The sequence below is a fragment of the Medicago sativa genome, chromosome 7 (genome assembly GCF_051527215.1).
Source record: "Medicago sativa cultivar Bolivia chromosome 7, Bolivia_mono, whole genome shotgun sequence".
NCBI lineage: Eukaryota > Viridiplantae > Streptophyta > Magnoliopsida > Fabales > Fabaceae > Medicago > Medicago sativa.
The window spans coordinates 99,397,280-99,421,559 of record NC_140755.1 but is presented as its reverse complement, the minus strand read 5'-3'; the positions used below and the strand labels follow the sequence as shown (position 1 = coordinate 99,421,559).

Sequence of the window (24,280 nt, the reverse complement as noted above, 5' to 3'; positions counted from 1 at the left end):
TAAGTTCCCTCCGCTGAGGCGTGAAACACCCATCGCGAGTTGGGGTTCTACCTAACATGCCGAGCAGTGGTGTCGCAGCGGTAAGCGTACATACTGAGGAGTAAGAGAATTTGTTATGTAAAATCCTCTCATCCTTTTTCTTTTTGGATTCGGAGTGGCACGACTTTCCTCTTCCGTTTATTTGCTCGACGAGGAGCAATGAGTTCGTTGTATCGAACTAAGTACGTACATTAGAGTGAGTTGGCGTTGTTTGCCATCTAAGTGCAGTACTTTTTGAGTTTTTTTGCATTCCAAGTCCTTGGAATTGCATTTTGATAGAGGTCTTCGAGTCCGTAAGCTCCTGTCCCGGTCTTCATCCGGATCCTGAAGGGGCCGTCCCAGTTGGCGGCGAGCTTCCCTTCTTCAGAATCCTTCTGGTTTCGCCGGAGGACGAGGTCTCCTACTTCAAATTCTCTTTTGATGACTTTCTTGCTGTGGCGAGCAGCTATTTTCTGTTTTAGTGCTGCCTCTCGCAAGGTTGCCCCTATCCTGACTTCGTCGACGAATTCGAGCTCTTCACGTTGATTTGCCGTGTTGGCCGGGAAGTCAGTGCTGGCGTCCGTACGCCATATGAGTTCGGTTAGCTCAATGGGCAAGACCGTTTCTGTCATGTACGTGAGTCGAAAAGGTGACTCGCCAGTTGTGGAATGGGGAGTAGTTCTGTAGGCACAGATGATTGCGTGTAATTCCTCCGCCCATTGTGTTTTGGCCGCGTCTAGCCTCCTTCGTATTCCTCTCAGAACTACCTTGTTTGTAGCCTCGGCGAGGCCGTTGGCTTGAGGGTGTTCGACGGAGGAGAAGCTTTGCTTGATGCCGATATTCCTTTTAGGTAGTCCTGGAACCGTTGGTCCGTGAACTGTGTACCATTGTCGGATATCACTAATGCTGGCACTCCGAATCTTGCTAAGATGCTTCTCTTGAAGAAGCGGAGTACGTTTTTAGCTGAGATTTTGGCCAATGGTTCTGCTTCGATCCATTTGGTTGAGTAGTCGATTGCGACGACCAAATATTTTAGTTGCCCAGAGGCTTTGGGGAATGGTCCCAGAAGGTCGATGCCCCGCCATGCGAAAGGCCAAGGTGAGACCGAGGATGTTAGCTCAGCAGGAGGTGCTAGGTGCATGTCCCCGTGTCGCTGGCATTTATCGCAGAGGTTCACGTAGTCTTGGGCGTCTTTCAGCATGGTAGGCCAGTAGTATCCTGCTCGTAGGGCCTTTTTCGCGAGAGCTTTTGCACCAAGGTGTTGTCCGCAGATGCCGTTGTGGATGTTGGCGAGGACTTCTTGGGTCTCATTGGGTCCTAGGCACTTGATTAGCGGAATGTTGAAACCTCTTTTGTACAAGGTTCCTTCCACCAACGTGAATGAGCAGGCCCTCCGTTTCAACCTTGTCTGTTCTTGCAGATCTGTTCTTGCGAGTTTTGAAAGAATGTCTGCCTGAGTATTATGTTCGCGTGGAACGTGAATTACTTCTACGACGTCAAATTCTTTCATTCTCTCTAGTACTAACTGGACATACTTTTGGAGGTGGTCTTCTTTTACCTGGAACTCTCCCGTGACTTGGGAAGCCACTAGTTGCGAGTCGGTAAAGATTTGCACCTTTTTGGCCCCCATGTCTTTGGCGGTTCGCAAGCCAGCCAGGAAGGCTTCATACTCTGCAGTGTTATTGGTAACAGGAAAAGACAAAGCGAGGGAAATTTCGACAACGATACCTTTGTTGTCTTCGATGATTATTCCGCTCCGCTTTCTTTGGCGTTAGATGACCCATCTACGAAGACGGTCCATTCTTCGAGGCTTTCCTCAACTGGGAAAGTCATTTCGGCGAGGAAGTCGGCGAACACCTGAGCCTTTAGTGCCTTTCTGGATTCGTAATGAATGTCGAACTCGGATAGCTCGAGTGACCATTTCATCATCCGACCAGCCATGTCTGGACGACCCAGGATCTGCCTGATAGGTTGGTCCGTCCGGACTACCACCGTGTGCGCTAGGAAGTACTGCCTTAGTCTTCTGGCTGCGGTGAGAAGTGCGAGGGCCACCTTTTCGATCCTTTGGTACTTTGTCTCAGGTCCCAACAATGCTTTGCTGGTGAAGTATACTGGTTTCTGCCCCTCCGCCGTTTCTCTGATGAGGACGGCGCTTACCGCGTCAGAGGAAACAGAGAGATATAGGTACAATACTTCACCTTGATCTGGTCGTGATAGCACTGGTGGCGCAGAGAGCGTTTCTTTGAGGTGCTGCAAGGCAGTTTCGCACTCGTCTGTCCATTCGAACTTCGTTTCTTTCTTCAAGAGTTTGAAGAAAGGAAGTGCGTGTTGAGCAGACTTGGCCACGAACCTAGAGAGCGGTCAACACTCCGTTGAGTGTTTGGATGCACTTTTTGGAGTGGGGTGTCGGAAGCTCAGTAAATGCGCGACATTTGTCTGGATTTGCTTCAATTCCTCTTTCTGTAAGATAGAAACCGAGGAATTTACCCGCTTGGACTCCGAAGGTGCATTTTTCTGGGTTGAGTCTCATGTTGTATTTCCGAGTTTGCTCGAACACTCTTCTGAGATGAGCGGCATGATACACCTCTTGTTGGGATTGTACGATCATGTCGTCCATGTAAACCTCTAGAATGTCGCCCAGAAGTGACTTGTCGTAAACTCTGTTCATCATCCGTTGATAAGTAGCCCCCGCGTTTCGTAGACCGAAGGGCATTACGTTGTAGTAATAGTTCCCTGATTCGGTCATGAAGGCTGTTTTCATTTTATCTTCTTCAGCCATGGGTATCTAATTGTACCCAGAATAGGCGTCCATGAAGGATAAAAGTTTATAGCCAGAGGAATTATCAACGAGTTTGTCGATGTTAGGAAGAGGATATGCGTATTTAGGGCAGGCCCTATTAAGATCGGTATAGTCAACACACATACGCCATTTTCCATTAGATTTTTTGACAAGTACAACATTGGAGAGCCAGGTAGTGTATTTGGCCTCGGAAATAAACTTTGCCTCTAGGAGGTCTTTTACAGCTTTTTCTGCAGCCTCTGACTTTTCGGGAGACTGCTTCCTACGATGCTGGGCTACAACGCTAACTCCAGGATCCACCGTCAGTTGGTGACAAGCGACGCTAGGGTCGATTCCGGGCATGTCGGCTGCGCTCCAGGCGAACAGGTCAGCGTTTTCTCTGAGGCAGGCGACTAGCTGGTTCTTGACAAGTTCGGGGAGATCCTTGCCAATCTTGAAGTTCTTCGAGGGGTCGTTGCCGAACGGGACCAGCTCGAATTCACCATCGGGAACAGGTCGAAGAAGTTTCGCGTTGAGCGGGTCCTTCTTCTCCCGTTTTTGCTCCTTCAAGTCTTCCTTGGTGAACCTGGGCTCAAGTTCGACCAAGTTGGCGTCCAGGGTACTCGCAGCAGCTTTCCCTTTGTCCCCGACAGATTTGCTGGGTTTGGAAACCGAGTTCTGGGTCTTATTAGCTTGGAGGAAACATCTTCTAGCAGCTTTGATGTCTCAGCTGAGAGAGGCGATGATGCCGTCTTTTGCATGGTACTTCAACTTCAGATGAACGGTTGAACATGCGGCCCCCAGCTGGGCTAACCCGGTCCTCCATATAATGCAGTTGTAGAGAGAAGGGCAGTCGATCACCAAGAACGGGATCTTTATTGTCTTTTTGGCCTCCTCCTCGCCGAAGGTGACCAGTAGCTCTACGTACCCTCATGGTTGAGTGGATGAGCCGTTGAAGCCATAGAGTTCATCCCCAACGTAGGGAGAAAGGTTCTTCTCCGTCAGTTGGAGAGTTTTGAACAGGCTGGTGTACATGATGTCGCATGAGGCCCGTGTCTATCAGGACTCGTCGGACATCTGCATTGGCCATCGATGCTCGCACAAGCAAAGGAATGGCAGAATTTGAAGCTCCACCAGGCAGTTCGGAGTTGTAGAATGCCAAAGGTGGCCTTCCTCCTCGAGTGGAGGGGGCCATGGCATTGACTTCCATGAGTTCCTGGAATTTTCTCTTCATGCTGCCCATGGAAATGTTTAGCGTTCCTCCGATGATGATGTTGGCGGTAGGGAGCTGCTCCCAGGTGCATGAGTAGGGGGTGATTTCCACGTTATCAGGGAAATCACCAAGATGTTCCACAGACATGGCGATGGTCCTTCCGGGCTCAGATTCGTCGCCTATAAGTTCGACGGCTTTCCGTTCTGCTTCCGGATTTTTGACGTACTGCTTGAGTCGACCCTTTTGGATGAGGAGTTCGATGGCGTCCTTCAGATGGATGCAGTCATCGGTGGTGTGTCCGTGGCACTTGTGGAATTGACAGTATTTTGTTTTGTCGACACCCTTCCTCTCCTGAGATGGAGTCTTTGGCGGCTTGATGCCGACTTCTGCTAGATCGGCTACAGCGATCTCAGCGAGGATATTCTCCCTTGACATAGCCAGTGGAGTATACTCGGTGAAGTGACAGTTTGGTCTCTTGCTTTCGCGAGCAGCTTTGCCTTCCCTCTTTTTCTCATGGAAGGGCTTTTTGGAGGATTCAGCAGCAGGTTTCTCTTTCCTGACCTTGTTGAGGTTGTCCGCGTACAAAGCCTCTTCGTAGGCGATGTAGATCTTGGCGATCGCTAGGAACTCGTTGAGAGTCCTTGGGCGATCCAGGAGGACAGCTTTCTTGACGTCCGTCTCATCGCGTAGGCCTTTGGCAATGAGGTACAACTTCATTGTCTCATTTGCGCCCCGGACCTGGACGACTTCTTTGTTGAACCTCTCGATGTAGTCTCGGAGAGGTTCGCTTCTTCCTTGGACGATGGCTTCGAGGGAAGCCACTGTTTTTGGTTGCGTCCTTGACGCGGTGAAATGGGTGGTGAACTCGTTGCAGAGGTCGCTCCAAGAGTCGATGGAGTTTCTCCTCAAGTTCTTGAACCATGTAACGGCTCCTCGCCTCAGAGTAGTGACGAAGAGCTTGCATTTAACGGCGTCCCGCACCGATCGGTAAGTGAGAACTGCTTCGATGTTCTCAATGTGCTCATCCGGATCGGTAGTCCCGTCGTATGAGTCCATTTGCGGCGGCTTTTCCAGTCCGCGAGGGATAGGAGCTTCCCGGATACGCCGTGTGAACAGACCGTAAGCATTACGATCTGTTCGGGTATCACGAGTGTCCAAAGAACTGGAAGGTGACCGTGAGCGCCCGTTGCGTCTGGGCGGAGACCTCCTGGGTGGAGTTCGACGCAGAGGGGATCTTCGCGACGGGGCCCTTCTGGGAAGGGATCTCCTTGGTGGAGACCGTCGGGGGGACCTTCTTGTTGACCTTCGGGAGTAGGATGGAGATCCGATGCTCGCCGAATGTCGAGGGGATCTGGAACGTGACCGGCTGGGGCTCCCTCCTCTTCTGTTACATATTGAGGAGAGAGATCGCCGGGCTTGGACGGTTGGACGTGCTTGCTCCAGATCCATCAGCCGGCGGTTCTGTTCCTCGATTAACGACGTTTGTCGTTGAACCGTGCGGATCAGGTTGCTGATGAGTACGCCGGTTGATGTTGCGTCTTCTGGAGTTTCTGTAGGGCGGATGGGACCTAGCAGAGGCCTTTGTTGGATAGGAAGTACCTGGGTTGGATCCTCCCTGGGTGTATCCACAAGTGAAGGTGAGGATGTTACGTCATCCTCTTGAGGAATGCGCACCTCACTTCGTAGCTGAGATTTGGCACCGTTGGCAGCCATTGTAGTTTTTTGTGAAAAGCTTTGGTTTTTAGGGGTAAAAACGGGGAAGCTTGTATTTTTCCCACAGACGGCACCACTGATCGTACCTGATCAGAAGGAGACTGCCGGTGCTTTGAATGCGGTGGTTGTGACGGTGGTGGAATGCGTCAGAATGTTTCTTAGAGCGGATGGGGGTGTGTACCTGCAGGCACTCTGACGCTCAAGTCAGTAGAGATCAGAGAGTAAGGGTTTTAGAGGAAGAAAGAGTTCTCCCTTGGGGACTGCGGTGAGTCCCCTATTTATAGAGGTGGAGAGCTGCAGAGCCGTTGAGGAGGCACACCTGGCTCTGGCGGTTACGAAATCGTGGGAAGTGTAACCGCCAGAGATTTTATTGCGGGAACGTGCGCAACGTGCAAGAGAGACGTTAGGGTTCATTTGAACCGGTCTCTTTGCTTCGTGCACCCCCTTCAGACGAGGGGGTATGTTGTGAGCAATAATGCCAAACGTGGAGTTTGGGCTTTGAATGATATTGGGCCTAAGTAAATGGGGCCAGAATCCTTTTGTCCGGTCCAGAACAGACCATAAATATTTAAAATGTTTTTTTGGGTCAAATACATTAAAAATCTTCAATTTAGTGTACAATATATTAATAATATGGAATAAATTGATGACTTTTATATATTTTAAAGACGACTTACCATATTTATATAATATAGGGAGTGATGGTTTATTGTCATGCTATTTTTTTTTGGTAGACATACGAAATGACAAAGGCATTATAAACTCACACACATAAGTGGAGGTACCGGGGTTCGAACTCCGGTCATGACATCCAGCCTAACAATTTTGGCATTTTGCCAGTTGAGTTAGGACTTGCGGATATTGTCATGCTATTATATATATATATATGGGGAATGCTAACGTCACACCCTCTAACACACTCCAATAATAAATGGCCATATCATAAAAGAAAATCCTTGCATTTACCTGATGACCGAAGTTGAGAAAAAAACACATTTTGCAAACAAGGGTTCAACGTTGCTGCACTCTTGACTCTCTTCCATGGATGCTCTCTCACATCGTGTTCGATCCGTCTGAAATCTCATGCAGCTTTCGCCACCGGTGTATCAGTTGCAGCGAGAAACGTTTCTAAAGCATCTTTATATGGAGATCTATCGTCTTCTCACGAGGTTGTATCTTTTCGTGCTCATTTAGCCGTCGTCGATCCGTTTCATTTCGAAGCTCCTGTGTCCATCAATGGTTTGGTCGTGAGTGATTTATATCACCGTTTTAAAGATATGGATTCCATTTCTTATGACATTAAATTGGGTTCCATCTTTAAATTTCTAATGTTTATTCAATTTAAAAATCACATTCTCTTTTGCAGAAGTTTTTTCTGTTAATCTACAATTTCACTGTCTTTTGTTTTGTTACAATTTCATTCTCTTTTGTTTTGTAATTGAAAAACATATTCTTTTGGTGATTGTTCGCGAGAGATATGCCAATTAATTTGTCCATGGCATCATTTGGGGAGAAAAACAACTTAGATTTGGAAGTATTTTTATTTTTTATAATAAGGTTGCAATTTGGGTTAGAAAACGTCCATTAACGGACTATAATTTGCCAGAACGTAAAAGGTAAAGGCAGCCATGGTGAAAGGTCGTGAAGATGAAAGGTTGAAGTTCGCATAATAAAAATAATAATATAAAATAAATAGTTAGACTCTTGTAAAATGAAACCGGTAACAGGTCAACAAATTAAAAAGGTTGATGACATGTTTAGTTATAGAGTAATGATATCTTGACATCCATTTGATGACAGCTTTGTTGACAACCTTGTTTTTCTCACTTCTTATTGGTCAAAAACAATGGAGAGAGAAAAAGGAAGAGAGAGAATAACAACATCATGTGAGTATGAGAGAGAAAGTTGTCCAAAAATTGTCAAAAAGTGGTTGTCAAAATATCATTTCTCTTAGTTATAATTGGAGTGTGTTAGAAGAGTGTGTTAGAGGGTGTCACCCTAGCATTCCTCGTGTGTGTGTGTGTGTCTATATATATATATTTGGTCAAGTAGCTATTTTATATATTTTAAAGATGACTTTATACATAACTTTTGGGAAATGCTAACCGGTGCCCCCAGGGCACTGGTCAAGGATATGGAAAAGAAAATTATACAGTAGTTAATGCATTGAAATTGTGTAATTAATTTATAATAAAGTCAAAAACAGTTTCCTTTTATGGTAATAATTCCCTTTTATGGTATGCTTAACCAGTGTCCCGGGAGCGCCGTTTAGCAGGACCCATAACTTTTTTTTATCAATTATCGATTATATTTTGCAAAATAAACAGTCAATAGAAATTCTTACACTGAGACTATCTTAAACTAACACATCATTAACATAGGGTGGGGTTTAGTATGGGAAAGGGGAGTTCTTTCCCTTCATGGGAAAGTTTAATGATAGCCATTGATTTAATACTTTTTTATTGGAATGGTTGAGTTCTTTTACTTGGTAAGGGGAGTAACCTTTTGATGGGTATTGTGCACCAATAAAGTTGGCCCCACCAGAATCATTAAACAACAATTTTGCTTTTGTTTGATGTTTTGTTTTGTTTTTTTAAATAAATCACGGGCCTTGCTGTTTTGTTTTGTGTTTGTTGGGGATTGAAGTTTTTAAGTTAGCTGTTCATCCAGGGTTTGATCCTGGTTTTGCTATGGCAAAAATTTATGTTTGTTTTAGCAGAATCGCTCAAACATGCATTGATGGCTCATGGCTACAATTTCTTCTCCAGAATCGCTCAAATTGAAGCAATTGAAGCACATGCATTGATGGCTCCACGTTTTTCTTCTGTTTTTCTTGTGATGTTGTTGTTAATTATTCTGCAACCATTATCCTCCAATTTGTTGATTTTGATTTTGATTTTAACTACTGGAATTAGTTTGTTGAAATTGAATTCAATTCCTCATGCCAATACAACAATTGAATAACTTTTTTATATATAATGAGGTGTATAAATTGTTATGCAGCAAATGAATTTTAAACAAAATTGGATAAAAGATGATTGGCCTAAATATTAAGATGACGGATTAGTTTAACGATGCCCTCTTGGATTAATTTGTAATGTTAAACACTAATCTTGTTCGTTGGATTAATCATGTTATATACTCTATCTGCAACTTCCATCTACCTTTCCATCACCCTCTTCAATTCATAGCCATCACCGACATCACTGTCACCGCCTCCTGTCAATATCGTCCTCCGCCTTCACCACCGCCAACATCGTCGAAAAGAGGTAAGGTTGTGGACGAGAGAGAGAAAGAAGAACCATGAAGCAAGCACAAAATTTTGAGAGAGTTGCAAAGGGGGAAGGGCGAGAGAGTTTAGAGAGAGACGGCGTCGGGCTCGGTGGTCGGTCCAGTGCGGTGGGTCATCGCCGGCTGTGAGGGAGAGAAGTCCATGAAAAGCTGTGAAGCCCGGATACGAGATACGATACGGATACGATACTGCACCCATACACCGATACGGGAAAATTTCAAAAATCAAGATACGATACGGCTGGGATACGTTAATAAAAAAATTATATAATTAAATGTACAATATAATTATAACCATTTTTTAAATATGCAAATACATTAACAAACACAGGAAACCAGGCTCATAGCACATTAACATAAATATAAATAATATTGACGATTAAGAGAGTGGTCATTAGTCAATTACATACGCAATATATACCAAAAAGAGCACCATCAGTGCTATACATCAATGCTACACTATATTCAAAAGGAACATTGTTAGTGCTATATTATTCCGATCCAAAAAAGAAGCACTATATCCATAAAAGAACACATCAGTACTAAGAGTTAACACTAACATGTAACTAACTTGTACAATATAATGTTTTATTCTTATTTTTTAAAAAAAACAGAAATCAAAATAATATAAAAAACACAAGTATCCGTGAGTATCGGGATGTATCGGAAAGTATCGGATAATTATTTTTTTAAAAAATAAAATTTAATATTTGGATACTCTCCGGATACGTATCGGAAAGTATCGGGCAGGTATCGGTGCAGGATACGCAGGGGATACGATACGTCATCCATTTTAAAGTATCGGGGCTTCACAGATGAAAAGTGAGAGGAGAAGAAAGAAAAAAAGATAAAAAAGATATTAACAAAACATAAGAATAAAAAAGGAGGTGAATTAGTAAACAGATAATATTAAAATATGAAAGCTAGATTTTTTTTTGTTTGGACTAAACTGGCAGCAACCGCCACGTGTCTTTAAAAAGAGGACTTTCCCATCATAGGAACAAACTTCACTTGCCCAGGCTAAACGCCACCTTAACATAGACATAACATAAAGTTCACATGCACAGTACTAATACATCACAGAGTCCAGATCCTCTCCATTTAGAGAAGAAATGGTCATCACAATTTCCAATTAAAATAAGCTGACATGTGGCAAGAAGTATATCAATGACTCAGATTTAATTTAAAAAATATCAACAACAAGAAATGAAAAGACGCATTCAGTTCTCTTTTTCACCATTGTCCCTGTTGAAGTTTCCAGCGTCGGTTGCCGCCGTTGGGCATTGCATCTTCGTCCCTAGCTATCGGTTTCTACATCGTTGCCAATTCCACTGATTTTCGCCCCCTTACTCCGTTGCTCAACCACTTTCCGGTCCTCATTTCGTTGCTCCTCACTACGTTTGCGTTCCTCTTTCAGACAGAGTTCCTATTTTCTCAGATTTTAACTCCGTCGTCATTCCGTCACTACGCTCATGTCTATGTACCTCTCTTCATTTTTTATTTGAATTAACGTGTTTCGACACCGTGTTTAATTTTTTTAATTTGTCCCTTTTTGAGATTTTTTTCTCTACCTACAGTTTTACGGTATTCAACAATTAATAATTTCCTCAGCTTGTTTGTCCAGCACTATTAATCTAATTTGAGGAACAAACGGGTGAAATAGAGAAAGGGAAGCATGTTTACCCACAATCATCCCAACTCCTTTCATTATTAGAACCTAGATTTGAGGAACATATAGAGAAAATTTGAGAGACAGTAACAGATAGAGAGACATGAACATGAAAGAGACGAATTCCTCATGAATGGCAGACGGAACACAACCTTGAGTTGTGGCCTCCGAGCTTCGTTGGGTGAGCATTGAGCATCGTGATAGAGAAGGGGACAGTGGATCTCAACAAGTTTTCTGTTTTTGATATTCTAAATAATTTTATTTAAGTTGAAAAAATCTGGGCCATCGATTTGCTTTTTGCCACGTGTGAGCTTTTTATGATGGAAATTGTGATTGCCATTTCTTCTCTAAATGGAGAGGATCTGGACTCTACATCACAAGCACAAACAACATAAAATTTACATACACAATTAATTATGAAGTCACAAGTTTGAACCCGAATGAAATCATGAAAATGTCAAATTTAATCATATCAACATTGTCACTTGAACTAAATTTTACGCACCTTCCTAAATTTTCATTGTAAGTTTTTTCGTATATTTTACTTATTAGCAATATTACTATAATCAAACGGTTTTTTCTTAGTGGAACACCCTGTAACCACACTCCATACAACATACTAGATAAAAGCTTATTTTATCCTTTTCCCGCCAAAAAGCACCCTCCTCGCTTATAGGTTTGGCGCCCAATTCTCACATTTACACACTATACTCATCACTACCACCGTTCCCATTCTCTCTCTCTCTCTCTCTCTCTCTCTCTCCAATTTCAACCATGAACACCAAAGGCGTCGATTTCAACACCGACAAAGGTAAACCCTAACCTTCATCCTTTCAATTGTTTTCATTTCATTTTTTGTTAAAATCAAAGTAAATCCTCTTTTTCTCTTTCAGGTATAGCCAGAGAATTTCTTACAAATTTCGCCGACGTTAATGGCGAAGCCAAATACCTCCTCATCCTGGTTAGTTACTTTTTCATTCCGATTCAAACCTTAACCCTAATTCGTTTTTTTTTTAACCTTTTTTCTTCACTTTCGTTTCAGCAAGATGTTGCAAATCACAAAACCAGATCTGTCGAAATTGACCTCGAAGACTTGATTAATGTAAGATTTTTGTGGATTTTTTGCTATATTGAAATTTTACGTTTCTTAATTTTAGTTGCAGTTGATGATTTTAATTTTAATCACTGTGTTTGTTTTTTCAGTACAAAGATCTAGATGAGGAATTTCTGAGCCGTGTTACTGAGAATACTCGAAGGTATATTGGGATTTTTGCTGATGCAATCGACGAACTAATGCCGGAGCCGACCGAGACATTTGTCGATGATGACCATGACATTTTGATGACTCAGAGATCTGATGAAGGAACTGAAGGTGCTGATGGTTCTGATCCGCACCAGAAGATGCCTCCTGAAATCAGACGCTTCTTGTAAGATTCCATTTTCTGCTTAGCTCTCAATTGCTAGGGTTTTTGTAATAATCTATGATTTTGCCCTGATTTCTTTCATAATAGCAACTTGTAGTGTTGTATGTTTTTAGGACCCTGTCTAGATAAACAGTTTATTTGCTTGGAACTTATAGCATAAGTGTTTATCATGATAAGCACCTGTGTATAAACTATTTCTATTGCAAAAGATAAATTAAAATAAAATTGTTTCCGTACAAGCTATAAGTTGTTTTCATAAGCAATCCTGGAGAACTTATGTAAGTGGGCCAAAATCAGCTTATGAAGAACTATGTCATATGCTGTTTTAATAAGTTCTCCCAAACAGTCACACAAAACTTATGGTCGTAGATAAGCTGTAGTAAACCAATCCAAACAAACCCTAGGTGTTTTTTTATTTATTTTTTATTTAGGTTGTATATGACGGTCCTAATGTTACATTGTGGGTTATTTACTTATTTTGCAGTGAAGTTTACATCAAAGCATCTTCGAAAGGACGGCCATTTACAATTAGGGAGGTGAAGGCTTCAAACATTGGTCAGCTAGTAAGGATAGCTGGTATCGTGACACGTTGCTCAGATGTCAAACCATTGATGCAGGTGGCTGTGTACACCTGTGAGGATTGCGGCTTTGAAATCTACCAGGTAATTCATATAAGTACTGCATTGATTTATTTAGATGCACAATAAGGTTTAAAATGGAAATGGAGGGTTTTCTGCTTTTTTATTTTGTTGCCAGGATGTTAATCAACAATGTTAAACATAACTATAATTTATTTATAACTATGTATCAAACCCTGTTAGATTTTTTTTTTGGACTATTTTTTCTCTCTTTGTTTTGGAGTTTACTTCCCCAAAGATTTTTAACTTTGTTGTTTTCGTCCCTCCAAAAACAGGAAGTAACAGCTAGAGTATTCATGCCTTTGTTTGAGTGTCCATCAAAGCGCTGTGTTATGAACAAGAGTAAGGGTAATGTCATCCTTCAGCTGAGAGCGTCAAAGTTTTTAAGATTTCAAGAGGTTTGTACTCTACCCTGGACTCTGCTTCATTGGTCAATTTCCGATACATGCTTTATTACTCTATTTTCTGCACAATTGCTTATTTATTTTTTTGGTCAAGTAGCCTAGTGGCTAGAGCTCACACAATTTAATTGTGGAGAAGTGGGGTGTCCGGGGTTCGAACCCTGGCCCCTGCATATAATATGCAATATCCCTACCAACTGAGCTAAGCTCACGGGGATTGCACAATTGCTTATTAACTATGGAATAATGAATATTTATACGGTTAAATTGCAGGCAAAAATTCAAGAGTTAGCTGAACATGTTCCAAAGGGTCACATTCCACGAACAATGACTGTTCATCTTAGGGGAGAACTCACGAGAAAGGTCTACTATTCCCTGCCAATTGCATTAAACTAACAATAACTATATCAATTGTTATTAAGTACTTGAAATTATGTTAGTTTATAACTGTATTCCTTTATTATTGACATGTCTTCACAAACATATGAATAAAGTTATCTCATGAAATACAAAGGATGATTGATAATTACAATGATTTTGTGTACCTATTGAAGTTTAACTGGCTAATTTTCTGCTACTGTTTATTAACTTGTTTATTGTGAATTTATCAGGTAACTCCAGGTGACGTCGTCGAACTCTCTGGGATTTTTCTTCCTATACCTTACGTCGGTTTTAGAGCAATGCGTGCTGGCCTAGTTGCTGACACATACTTAGAGGCCATGTCTGTGACTCATTTTAAGAAAAAATATGAAGAGTAAGTAACTTCTGCAGATATTTTATTTGAAAATGACTGTCCCCTTTATTTTTTCACCCCACTTCAAGTACAGCAGTGTCTCTTGGACCTTTTATTTGATTTTCTTCTTGGATTTGTTTGTGTCCACTGGGATATTGTCATCATGAATTGTTTGCACACAATGAAATTCATACCTACTAGACACTAATTGATATTATTAAATTAGTTTGGGGGAACAAAGCAACTTTCTAATCGATTAATTCTGTCATAGATATGAACTTATAGGAGATGAGGAAGAACAGATCAAACGTTTAGCAGAAGATGGTGATATCTATGATAAGTTAGCTCGTTCATTAGCTCCTGAAATTTTTGGACATGAAGATATCAAAAAAGCACTGCTGCTGCTTCTTGTTGGTGCTCCCCATCGGACATTGAAAGATGGGATGAAGGTAAGGAATTACATATTAACTAAGGCACACATGTTTCATGGAGCTTAAACTTTACATAAAAATAGTGATTTTGAATTATTAGGGATAGAGACATGACATCATTTATAAAATTATAACGATATTAGTGATTTGTATGAAATTTTGTTTTATTTTCTCCCTCAAACTTTCTGTTAAATCTTTACTGTGTTTGGTTTGATTTATGTTACTTGTGTATTATACTCAATTAAATAATTAAATGTTATATTTTCTTTTAATTGCAGATTAGAGGAGATCTACATATATGTTTGATGGGTGATCCTGGTGTTGCCAAGAGTCAGCTTCTAAAACACATAATTAATGTAGCACCCAGGGGTGTGTACACCACTGGCAAAGGAAGTAGTGGAGTTGGTCTAACTGCTGCTGTTCAGAAAGATCCGGTGACAAATGAGATGGTTTTAGAGGGTGGAGCATTGGTAATGCATTTATTTTTTCAGCGTAGCAATTCCTTCCATCCATTTTGTGCTTATGTTATACTTTAAGTTGAAAAATCAAGAAAAAATAGGCAAAACATATGATATTCTGCCGGCATGTGCAAAATGAAATTGGGAAACAAGTCATGCATCAGATTGCTTCTTTAGCTTCTAAATCAATTCAATCTATGTCCTTTTAACTAGTAGTTTCTTGTTATAATAGAAATTTTGACAAAACATTCTAAATTTCAGGTGCTATCAGATATGGGTATATGCGCCATTGATGAGTTTGACAAGATGGATGAATCAGATCGTACATCTATACATGAAGTTATGGAACAACAGACTGTTAGCATTGCCAAGGCTGGGATCACTACATCCCTGAATGCAAGGACTGCTGTCCTTGCTGCAGCTAATCCAGCATGGTATTAATTCTTTTCACCTTATTGATGGGATACAAGATCTCATTACCATGCATTCTGTGCTTCCAAATCTAATTTCAACCATTTTAACTGTGAAGGGGAAGATATGATCTTAGAAGAACTCCTGCTGAAAATATTAATCTTCCACCTGCCCTGCTATCAAGGTTTGACCTGCTGTGGTTAATCCTTGATCGAGCTGATATGGATAATGATCTTGAAATGGCAAGGCATGTCGTCTATGTCCACCAAAATAAAGAGTCTCCCGCACTAGGATTCACTCCTCTTGAACCATCTCTTCTCCGGTAAGAAAATAATATGTATTGTGCTAACTGCTTTTTATTTTCCACAACATGATTGGAGTTTACTGCAAATGTGTTGATGATTAGATTGCATGCTTATTCTGACTGCCCATATAGTTTCACATAGGGTCTGTGTCAAATGATCTGTCATTTGCTAGAAAGAAGTTACTACAAACTTAACCGTGTTGCTTTCTTGTAGTGCATACATATCAACTGCTAGAAGATTGTCTCCTACTGTCCCAAGGGAACTGGAAGAGTATATTGCTAGTGCTTACTCCAGCATTCGTCAAGAAGAAGCAAAGTCCACCACTCCACATTCCTATACAACTATCAGAACATTGCTCAGTATTCTCCGCATATCAGCTGTAAGTGTTTATTTTTCTTCTCCTTTATTTACCTGCTACAATGAGGGAAGGAGGGTAGTTATTAAGGTTATATTGACTTTTGTTTTTGGGGCTAATGATTTATCTGCTTACTTCTTCAGTCTATTATTACATCATTCAAAGTGCCCTGTTAAATTAAAACCAAGTAGGCCCTGGTTAATATGGTTTGACTTTAAAGAACTGTTGTTAATAGTCATGTGGCTCTGTTTTAAGTCCACAATATAAAGCTGTAAGCATCTTAGTATTATATCTTAAGTTGTCCAAGTAAACAGATTTCCATTTGTAATTTCTAAACAGGCTCTAGCAAGACTCCGTTTTTCTGAAACTGTTGCTCAGAGTGATGTGGACGAGGCATTGAGGTTAATGCAGATGTCGAAATTCTCTTTGTACTCTGATGACCGTCAAAGATCTGGTCTGGACGCTATATCTGATATTTATTCCATACTTCGTGATGAAGCTGCTAGAAGTAGCCGAATGGATGTCAACTATCGCGATGCATTGAATTGGATATCTCGGAAGGTGAGTTCATATTTCGTTCTACTGCTGAAGTTAAATCGTGTCCTCTAGTACTGTAGCAAAAGATTTCCATGTCAAAATTTAAGGACTGATCTCATGTTTGACTGCTAAATACTGGAGCGATGAGCCATAAGCATATACTTATTTTCATTGAGCGATGAGCCATAAGCTCATTAGTATTGGCCAATTATGGCTAGACTAGATTAAATTTAAAGCTGTTTGTGAATTTTTTTAGGCCGTCTTTTGTTGAGTGATCACAACTCTTAATTTTACACTGATGGTTTCTTATCTGGAATTAATTACCGTCAATGCAATACCTACCTATCAACTTGAGTAATGTATCAGTATTTGGTATATTTTCCGAGTCTTCAATTGTCTGAGAAATTTATGTCAATTTTTTTAATCGCCAAACAAAGCCTTTTTATTTTTGCTTTCAAAATAACTAAAATCTTACTGTTTTGAAGTTTTACAACCTAACTGATCAAATTATTTTAATAAGATTCTTGTTTCATTTTTGCTCAAATAAATTCTGACCACATTAATGCTTTTGGAAAAGTTGTTTTGACAACTAAAAAGTTGTCGCACACCACTGTATGAAAATTTTGTCGTCATAATATTATGTGTTTTTTATTGATTTCTCTGTCACATTGACACTTTCTTTGAATGTATTTCTATATGGTGTTGGATTTGTGATGTTCGAATAACACTGCTCTTTTGCTTTTGGAACAGGGGTACAGTGAAGCCCAGTTGAAAGAGTGTTTAGAGGAGTATGCAGCTTTGAATGTATGGCAGATACATCCTCAAACCTTCGATATAAAATTTATCGATGCTTGATGAACTCTTAACAAAATTAGAAAAGCTTTATATCAATCCGGTTTCCAGAAACTGGGATAGGTCCCAAGAGTGTTGGATTTCTGGTCAGACTGTAGGGGAATCATATCAGTAATTTCTTTTTCTTGTGTTCTGGTAGTACTTTTACGAAGGTCATGTGGATTCTTTGTATCAACTAGAAATTAGAAATGCTTATTTAATTATTTATGTGGATTCATTGCATGTTTAATTTCTTTAAGCTACCAGGCAGAACTAAAATTTGAAGCCCATTGAGTTGCTTGACTGATTCTTACGGTAAATTACAAACTAAAACAGGAACAAGTTCTTTTGACAGAATAGAAAGGCCACAAGTTGTGAGCGCATTATCTTGAACCACTGTACCATCATTTAATATAAAATAGTGGTACCAAGACCCATACTAGCAATATATTCAATGATGATATGCACTGTATGTTACGATGTGTACTCCATGTCAGTGGAGGAAAAAAGACTTACACACAATACATATTGCTATGCTTTCACAAATTTTGGGCGTACAGGCCGTTAGAAGCCAGATGAAACATGCATGCATATCAGGTATTGTCATATCATTTAGGCATGACTAGGGGATCAATAATCAACTCACACACCTGCTTTTAGATCATGGAGGTGTGCTTGTAGAAGTTGTTGGTGACTGTTGTCCGCTGTGCTGTAGCTGCATTCGAGTTGGGAGCCCAAATTAGTGTCGAAGTTCCCAACATTCAATGTATATATGGTCCTCCAACCAAAAAAGTAATGAAGATAAAATTAACTTTTATCGTTTGTTCGAGCAATAGGAGGGTTGTCCCATGTTCAAAAAACGAGAGAAGGACTTGGGCGTGTGTACATCCTCTTCAAGGGTTGAAACCATAGGTGCATATGGAGACATGTCCTCTGCTTGCACAAGTATTGCAGGCGTCATCAAGAGGTTATTGTACATCACGTGTCCATATTCAAATTCAATTGGGTCATTTTTGTCCTATTGCTCAAACACCTATAGCACATGGACATGCCGTATATGCACATTAAAAAATCATGGGTTAATAGTGTTTTACCCCTGTAATATAGGTCATTTTCGGTTTTACACCCTGTAAATTTTTTTTTTTTGATTTACCCCCTGTAAAATATTTTTGTTTTGATTTACCCCCTAATAGGTCATTCAAAAACCAATTTTTTATTTTTTTCTTTAGAAATTCTGGTTTTTGAATGACCTATTAGGGGGGTAAATCAAAACAAAAATATTTTACAGGGTGTAAAACCGCAAATGACCTATATTATAGGGGGGTAAAACACCATTAACCCAAAAAACCATAAAATATTTCAACATAGAAGAAGTTAAAAATATTTCATACTTGTAGTTACTCCTGGACTTTTACATATAAACTCTAAATGGTTTTAGAAATGTCTTTAGACTACAGCAATATCAATTTTAGATACAAACTTAAGGATACAAAGCTTCGGAAGTATAACCCTGGAAATGCTAAAAATACAGGAAAAAACATGAAAATGCAAAACATACCTGAAATTGGGTTGGTGACTATTGTAAAGGGCAATGACGACTCTAAGGAATTTTCGCAGTGTCTTTGAAACTCTTCTTGCGTTTAGGGAAAGTGGGGTGATAGGTTTATCTTTTGTTTTTCGACTTGAGGATTATGTTTCAGTTTTTTGATCAAGCTACTTCTAGTTATAGGGTAAAATAAATTTGAGAAGATTTTTATTTTTAATAAAAAACAATGTGTATATGAGAATAGTTGCAGATGCCAAAATTAAGGTCCTTGTTATCTTGTTATCTTGATAGCCAGTTTTTGCAATCCATCAAATCTCTAAAAACTAATACACAATCAATGAATCTTGCAAGTAACTCTTGGAGGATGCTTGGTATAAAGCAATTATAATTAAGCACATGTCAACACACAACTTTGACCATTAATATCTTTAATATATATCATAAAGAATTATAAAAATTTGATATTTTGAAAATATTCGTCGAGACAAATCAAACATCTTACATGCTAATATCCCTAAAAAATAATAATCTTACAAGCTAATATCTGTATTTATATATTAGTTAAAAAAATATGGTCAAAATAAGGTATATAAATACATTGTAAAATTGCAACATGTATTTTAAAACAAAGAGTATTTTATAATTAAGAATTAAAAAAAAATGACTCAATCTATATATGCTTCTACTAGTTCTTGAACTGTCGTGCTTCATGGCAACATCTTGGTTGGACTCACCGATACAATCCATTATACTCATGTCCTAAGAAGCCAATAAAGAAAACAGAAGTATTGGAGAAAGAGACTGAAGAAATGCAAGATACAAGCAATTGGACAAGTACATTGAGGCATAGGCCTGTATTGATCCAATTCTTCCCATAATCCTCTCAATTCAGTAAAAAATTCAGTAACTTTCTTACTACCTTGCTTCAGATTTGCAATTTCTTCTTGCAATTGAGCCACTCTAATTCTATCTCCTCTCATGAATCTATCTTTTAAATCATTCCACATATCAATTGCATTTTCTATGAAGACCACACTTTGTGCAATAGAAGGGGAAATAGAATTGATTATCCAAGTATGTACCAGATTGTTGCATCTTTCCCAACCTGCGTAGTTCAAATCATCCTCTTCTGGTACTGGTATAGATCCATCAACAAACTTGTATTTGTTCTTCATTGCAAGCGCTCTTCGCATTTTCATGGACCACAAGTGATAATTTTCACCGGTCAATTGAGGTGTAACCGTAACTGTTGTGGAGTTATCTGAAGAATGAACATAATATGGATCAAGACTTTGATCCTGATTGTTATTGTTGTTTCGCACCATAGTGAAAGATACGATCAAAGATTCGGAGGAAAAGTTCAAGAAAGAACGAAGAAAAAAAACCAGAAACGCAAAACAAAGCGAAACGGTGAGAAGAGAGTAGAAAAACAGAGTGAACGAAGAAGATGAACTTGTCAATCGTTCAATCTTCAATGTGCGGAAGCAGAGCAAGAAAATCTTGCTCTGATACCATCTAAGAACAAAGAAGCCATGGAATCCGCCATGGATGAAGCTTGAAGAAGCTTGAAGAAGAAGCTAAGAGAGTTTGAGTAAAAATGATTCTATTATTTCATGATGATGAAAACAGTTACAATCATTGTTTATATAGAAGCATAGAGTGACACATCATCACTGTTACTTCTAACTAACTACATGAAATGTAAATGCAAGCTAAATGTGAAATGAAATTACAAAGCCAAAGGAAACTTGCGCGCTAAGTAATCTCTGCATGCTCATGTTGTAAGCTTGTATCTTGCATTTCTTCAGTCTCTTTCTCCAATAAGAAGGATATTTCGTATTACAAATTACCTACAAACATTTCCCTTTACATATTCTAACAATATAATTCCAAAGCTACAAACATTGCCCTGTATATATTTGCTGAAGTTGTTTAGGCTTCATAACTTCTATCATTGTAGCAACTATAGTCTTATATATGTCATTCCAGCAACCGCACTTTCCTTGTGTTGTGTGTGAACTTAGCCGTATAATGAGTCAAGTGGCTCCTGATTTACTCGTGTATGGCTTTGTAGAAATTAATGAGGTTCTTCTGCCAGGTTTATAGCTGTGATGGATCAATACATTCCAGCATCCTACTAATCCAATGTGAGGCTTGATTGGTGTTAATGACCTTATTTGCAATGAAATGAATTTAATTACTACTTAACATGTAGTTGTGCAGTGGAATTGTGGTTGTATCTGTTGATTACCTGTAGGTGATAGACTAAAGTTGGAAAAATCATTTTTCCTGCTTAACAGCTTGGTATGTGGTGCTATAGCATTTTCTTGATATTAGTACCACGGTGAATTTGACAAAATTACTGTGGAACACTGATTTTGTAAAAGCCCTTGATATCAACCCGGTCATGAAGGTAAATAAATGCAAGCTTTCATAGTTTAATTTTGTTAGTGAATGACTCATCTATATATGCTTCTACTAGTTCTTGAACTGTCGTACTTGATTGCAAGTGAAACCAGTAGTTAACTAATAACACTTTTTTTTTTTTTCACAGAAAGTTTAATTAATAACACTGAAATGTATATGTATGCCGGAAGCTAGCTTTTTCATTTAGAAATTCGACCTAGTATACAATGAATCTAAATAGCTAGCAAGCTCCATTTTTTGGCTTCACTGTCTTGGACTTATGCGTTGACATCTAATCTAATAAATATAATTGTTAGTAATGTGGTACAATGTGGTCTCATCCCTTAAAGATATTCAAGATATTTATATATGTTAATCTATCTGTGTATAGTAACGTCTAGTGAAGATACTAATTAATAGCTGCTTATTAATAATTAATAGCTGCTTATTAATAATTCTATGTTCAAAGAAACCCTTCGGAAAGTGACTATATACCACCTGTTTTATATGTGACGATGGCGATAAATTATATGTGACGATGGCGATAAAGACTTAGATACCATGTTATATAAATTATATGTGACGATGGCGATAAAGACTTAGATACTATGTTCAAAGAAACCCTTCGGAAAGTGACTATATACCACCTGTTTTATATGTGACGATGGCGATAAATTATATGTGACGATGGCGATAAAGACTTAGATACCATGTTATATAAATTATATGTGACACTTAGATACCATGTTATATAAATTATATGTGACGATGACGATAAAGACTTAGATACCATGTTATTAAAGACTTAGATACCATGTTTTATGTGACGATGGCGATAAAGACTTAGATACCATGTTATATAAATTATATGTGACACTTAGATACCATGTTATATAAATTATATGTGACGATGGCGATAAAGACTTAGATACCATGTTATTAAAGACTTAGATACCATGTTTTATGTGACGATGGCGATAAAGACTTAGATACCATGTTATTAAAGACTTAGATACCATGTTTTATGTGACGATGGCGATAAAGACTTAGATACCATGTTATATAAATTATATGTGACACTTAGATACCATGTTATATAAATTATATGTGACGATGGCGATAAAGAGTTAGATACCATGTTATTAAAGACTTAGATACCATGTTATATGTGACGATGGCGATAAAGAGATAAAGACTTAGATACCATGTTATATAAATTATATGTGACACTTAGATACCATGTTATATAAATTATATGTGACGATGACGATAAAGACTTAGATACCATGTTATTAAAGACTTAGATACCATGTTTTATGTGACGATGGCGATAAAGACTTAGATACCATGTTATATAAATTATATGTGACACTTAGATACCATGTTATATAAATTATATGTGACGATGGTGATAAAGACTTAGATACCATGTTATTAAAGACTTAGATACCATGTTATATGTGACAAAGACTTAGATACCATGTTATTAAAGACTTAGATACCATGTTATATGTGACGATGGCGATAAAGATATATAAATTATATGTGACGATGGCGATAAAGACTTAGATACCATGTTATTAAAGAGACTTAGATACCATGTTATTAAAGACTTAGATACCATGTTATATGTGACGATGGCGATAAAGATATATAAATTATATGTGACGATGGCGATAAAGACTTAGATACCATGTTATTAAAGACTTAGATACCATACCATGTTATATGTGACGATGATAAAGAGATAAAGACTTAGATACCATGTTATATAAATTATATGTGACACTTAGATACCATGTTATATAAATTATATGTGACGATGACGATAAAGACTTAGATACCATGTTATTAAAGACTTAGATACCATGTTTTATGTGACGATGGCGATAAAGACTTAGATACCATGTTATATAAATTATATGTGACACTTAGATACCATGTTATATAAATTATATGTGACGATGGCGATAAAGACTTAGATACCATGTTATTAAAGACTTAGATACCATGTTATATGTGACAAAGACTTAGATACCATGTTATTAAAGACTTAGATACCATGTTATATGTGACGATGGCGATAAAGATATATAAATTATATGTGACGATGGCGATAAAGACTTAGATGCCATGTTATTAAAGAGACTTAGATACCATGTTATTAAAGACTTAGATACCATGTTATATGTGACGATGGCGATAAAGATATATAAATTATATGTGACGATGGCGATAAAGACTTAGATACCATGTTATTAAAGACTTAGATACCATACATTAAAGACTTAGATACCATACCATGTTATATGTGACGATGGATGTTATTAAAGACTTAGATACCATGTTATATGTGACGATGGCGATAAAGACTTAGATACCATGAATTACCATGAATGGTGGATAGCCCATAAATGGTGGATAGCCCAATGGATCTTGAAGGATGCTCTACTACCATGTTAGATACCACAAAACCGGTTTTTGAGGTGAGGATTGCCCCTACTTATAAACACATGTTCAAACCATATTTTATCCGATGTGGGACTATTTAACGGTGTGTGAAATCTATAATTTATTAAATAGGTAAAGCTCGTGGAAAAAAAAACACCTTTGATGGATGTGTAGCTAAAAGAGTCCAAAAAGCAGGCTCCACATTAAACTGAAGAGAGAGAGAAAACTCTACAAATTGAAGAAAATTACGATATGAGCAGGCTCCACATTATTGTAGCCTTGTGTCGATACATCTCGACAAATTTATCTAAAATTCAAAAACAAGACGATTTAAATAAAATATTCATAGTGTATACATAGTGTACGTTATCTCTTGTTATGTGCATTCTACTTCTTATTTTTGGCTAGGAGCGAATGATCACATATGTTCCTGTATGCATAGTTTTAGTTCTTTTTATAATATTAAATTGTTAGTGTGTGTAAGGTTTTTTTTATTAAATGTACAAGGTTAGTTGTAAAAAATAAAATAAGAAGAATGAATAGGAATCTAGTGGTTTAGAATTGTGGTCTACAATCGCAATTGCCACAACACTGTAGCAATTTTAGAAGTCTTTGTAAGGTCACCGCGATTGTTAGTTAACTCCAAGATTATTTTTTAAGAAACTCATCA

At 38.7% G+C, this 24,280-nt stretch overlaps 2 protein-coding genes across 2 annotated transcripts; one reads left to right on the top strand and one right to left on the bottom strand.

Moving 5' to 3' along the window:
• Nucleotides 1-11,383: 11,383 nt before the first annotated feature.
• PRL (Minichromosome maintenance (MCM2/3/5) family protein) lies at nucleotides 11,384-17,457 on the top strand. The gene is made up of 15 exons (XM_085723315.1): nucleotides 11,384-11,494; nucleotides 11,577-11,644; nucleotides 11,726-11,785; nucleotides 11,887-12,110; nucleotides 12,592-12,769; nucleotides 13,021-13,143; nucleotides 13,420-13,509; nucleotides 13,758-13,900; nucleotides 14,151-14,328; nucleotides 14,589-14,780; nucleotides 15,030-15,202; nucleotides 15,298-15,501; nucleotides 15,698-15,863; nucleotides 16,179-16,400; nucleotides 17,127-17,457. The coding sequence occupies exons 1-15, from the start codon at nucleotides 11,458-11,460 to the stop codon at nucleotides 17,229-17,231; spliced, it is 2,163 nt and encodes a 720-aa protein (XP_085579441.1). The 5' UTR covers nucleotides 11,384-11,457; the 3' UTR covers nucleotides 17,232-17,457.
• Nucleotides 17,458-19,505: 2,048 nt separating this feature from the next.
• LOC146911100 (uncharacterized) lies at nucleotides 19,506-20,078 on the bottom strand. Its single transcript, XM_085729491.1, has one exon. It carries the CDS (start codon nucleotides 20,076-20,078, stop codon nucleotides 19,506-19,508), a length of 573 nt encoding a protein of 190 aa, XP_085585617.1.
• Nucleotides 20,079-24,280: the final 4,202 nt, after the last annotated feature.

Bases quoted from the DNA above. Each gene is read 5' to 3' on its own strand.
- PRL (XM_085723315.1), top strand. From the start codon at position 11,458: ATGAACACCAAAGGCGTCGATTTCAACACCGACAAAG. The intron at 13,144-13,419 runs GTTTGTACTCTA...GTTAAATTGCAG, and splicing joins AGTTTTTAAGATTTCAAGAG to GCAAAAATTCAAGAGTTAGC. The intron at 15,203-15,297 runs GTATTAATTCTT...TTAACTGTGAAG, and splicing joins GCTGCAGCTAATCCAGCATG to GGGAAGATATGATCTTAGAA.
- LOC146911100 (XM_085729491.1), bottom strand. From the start codon at position 20,078: ATGGTGCGAAACAACAATAACAATCAGGATCAAAGTCTTGATCCATAT.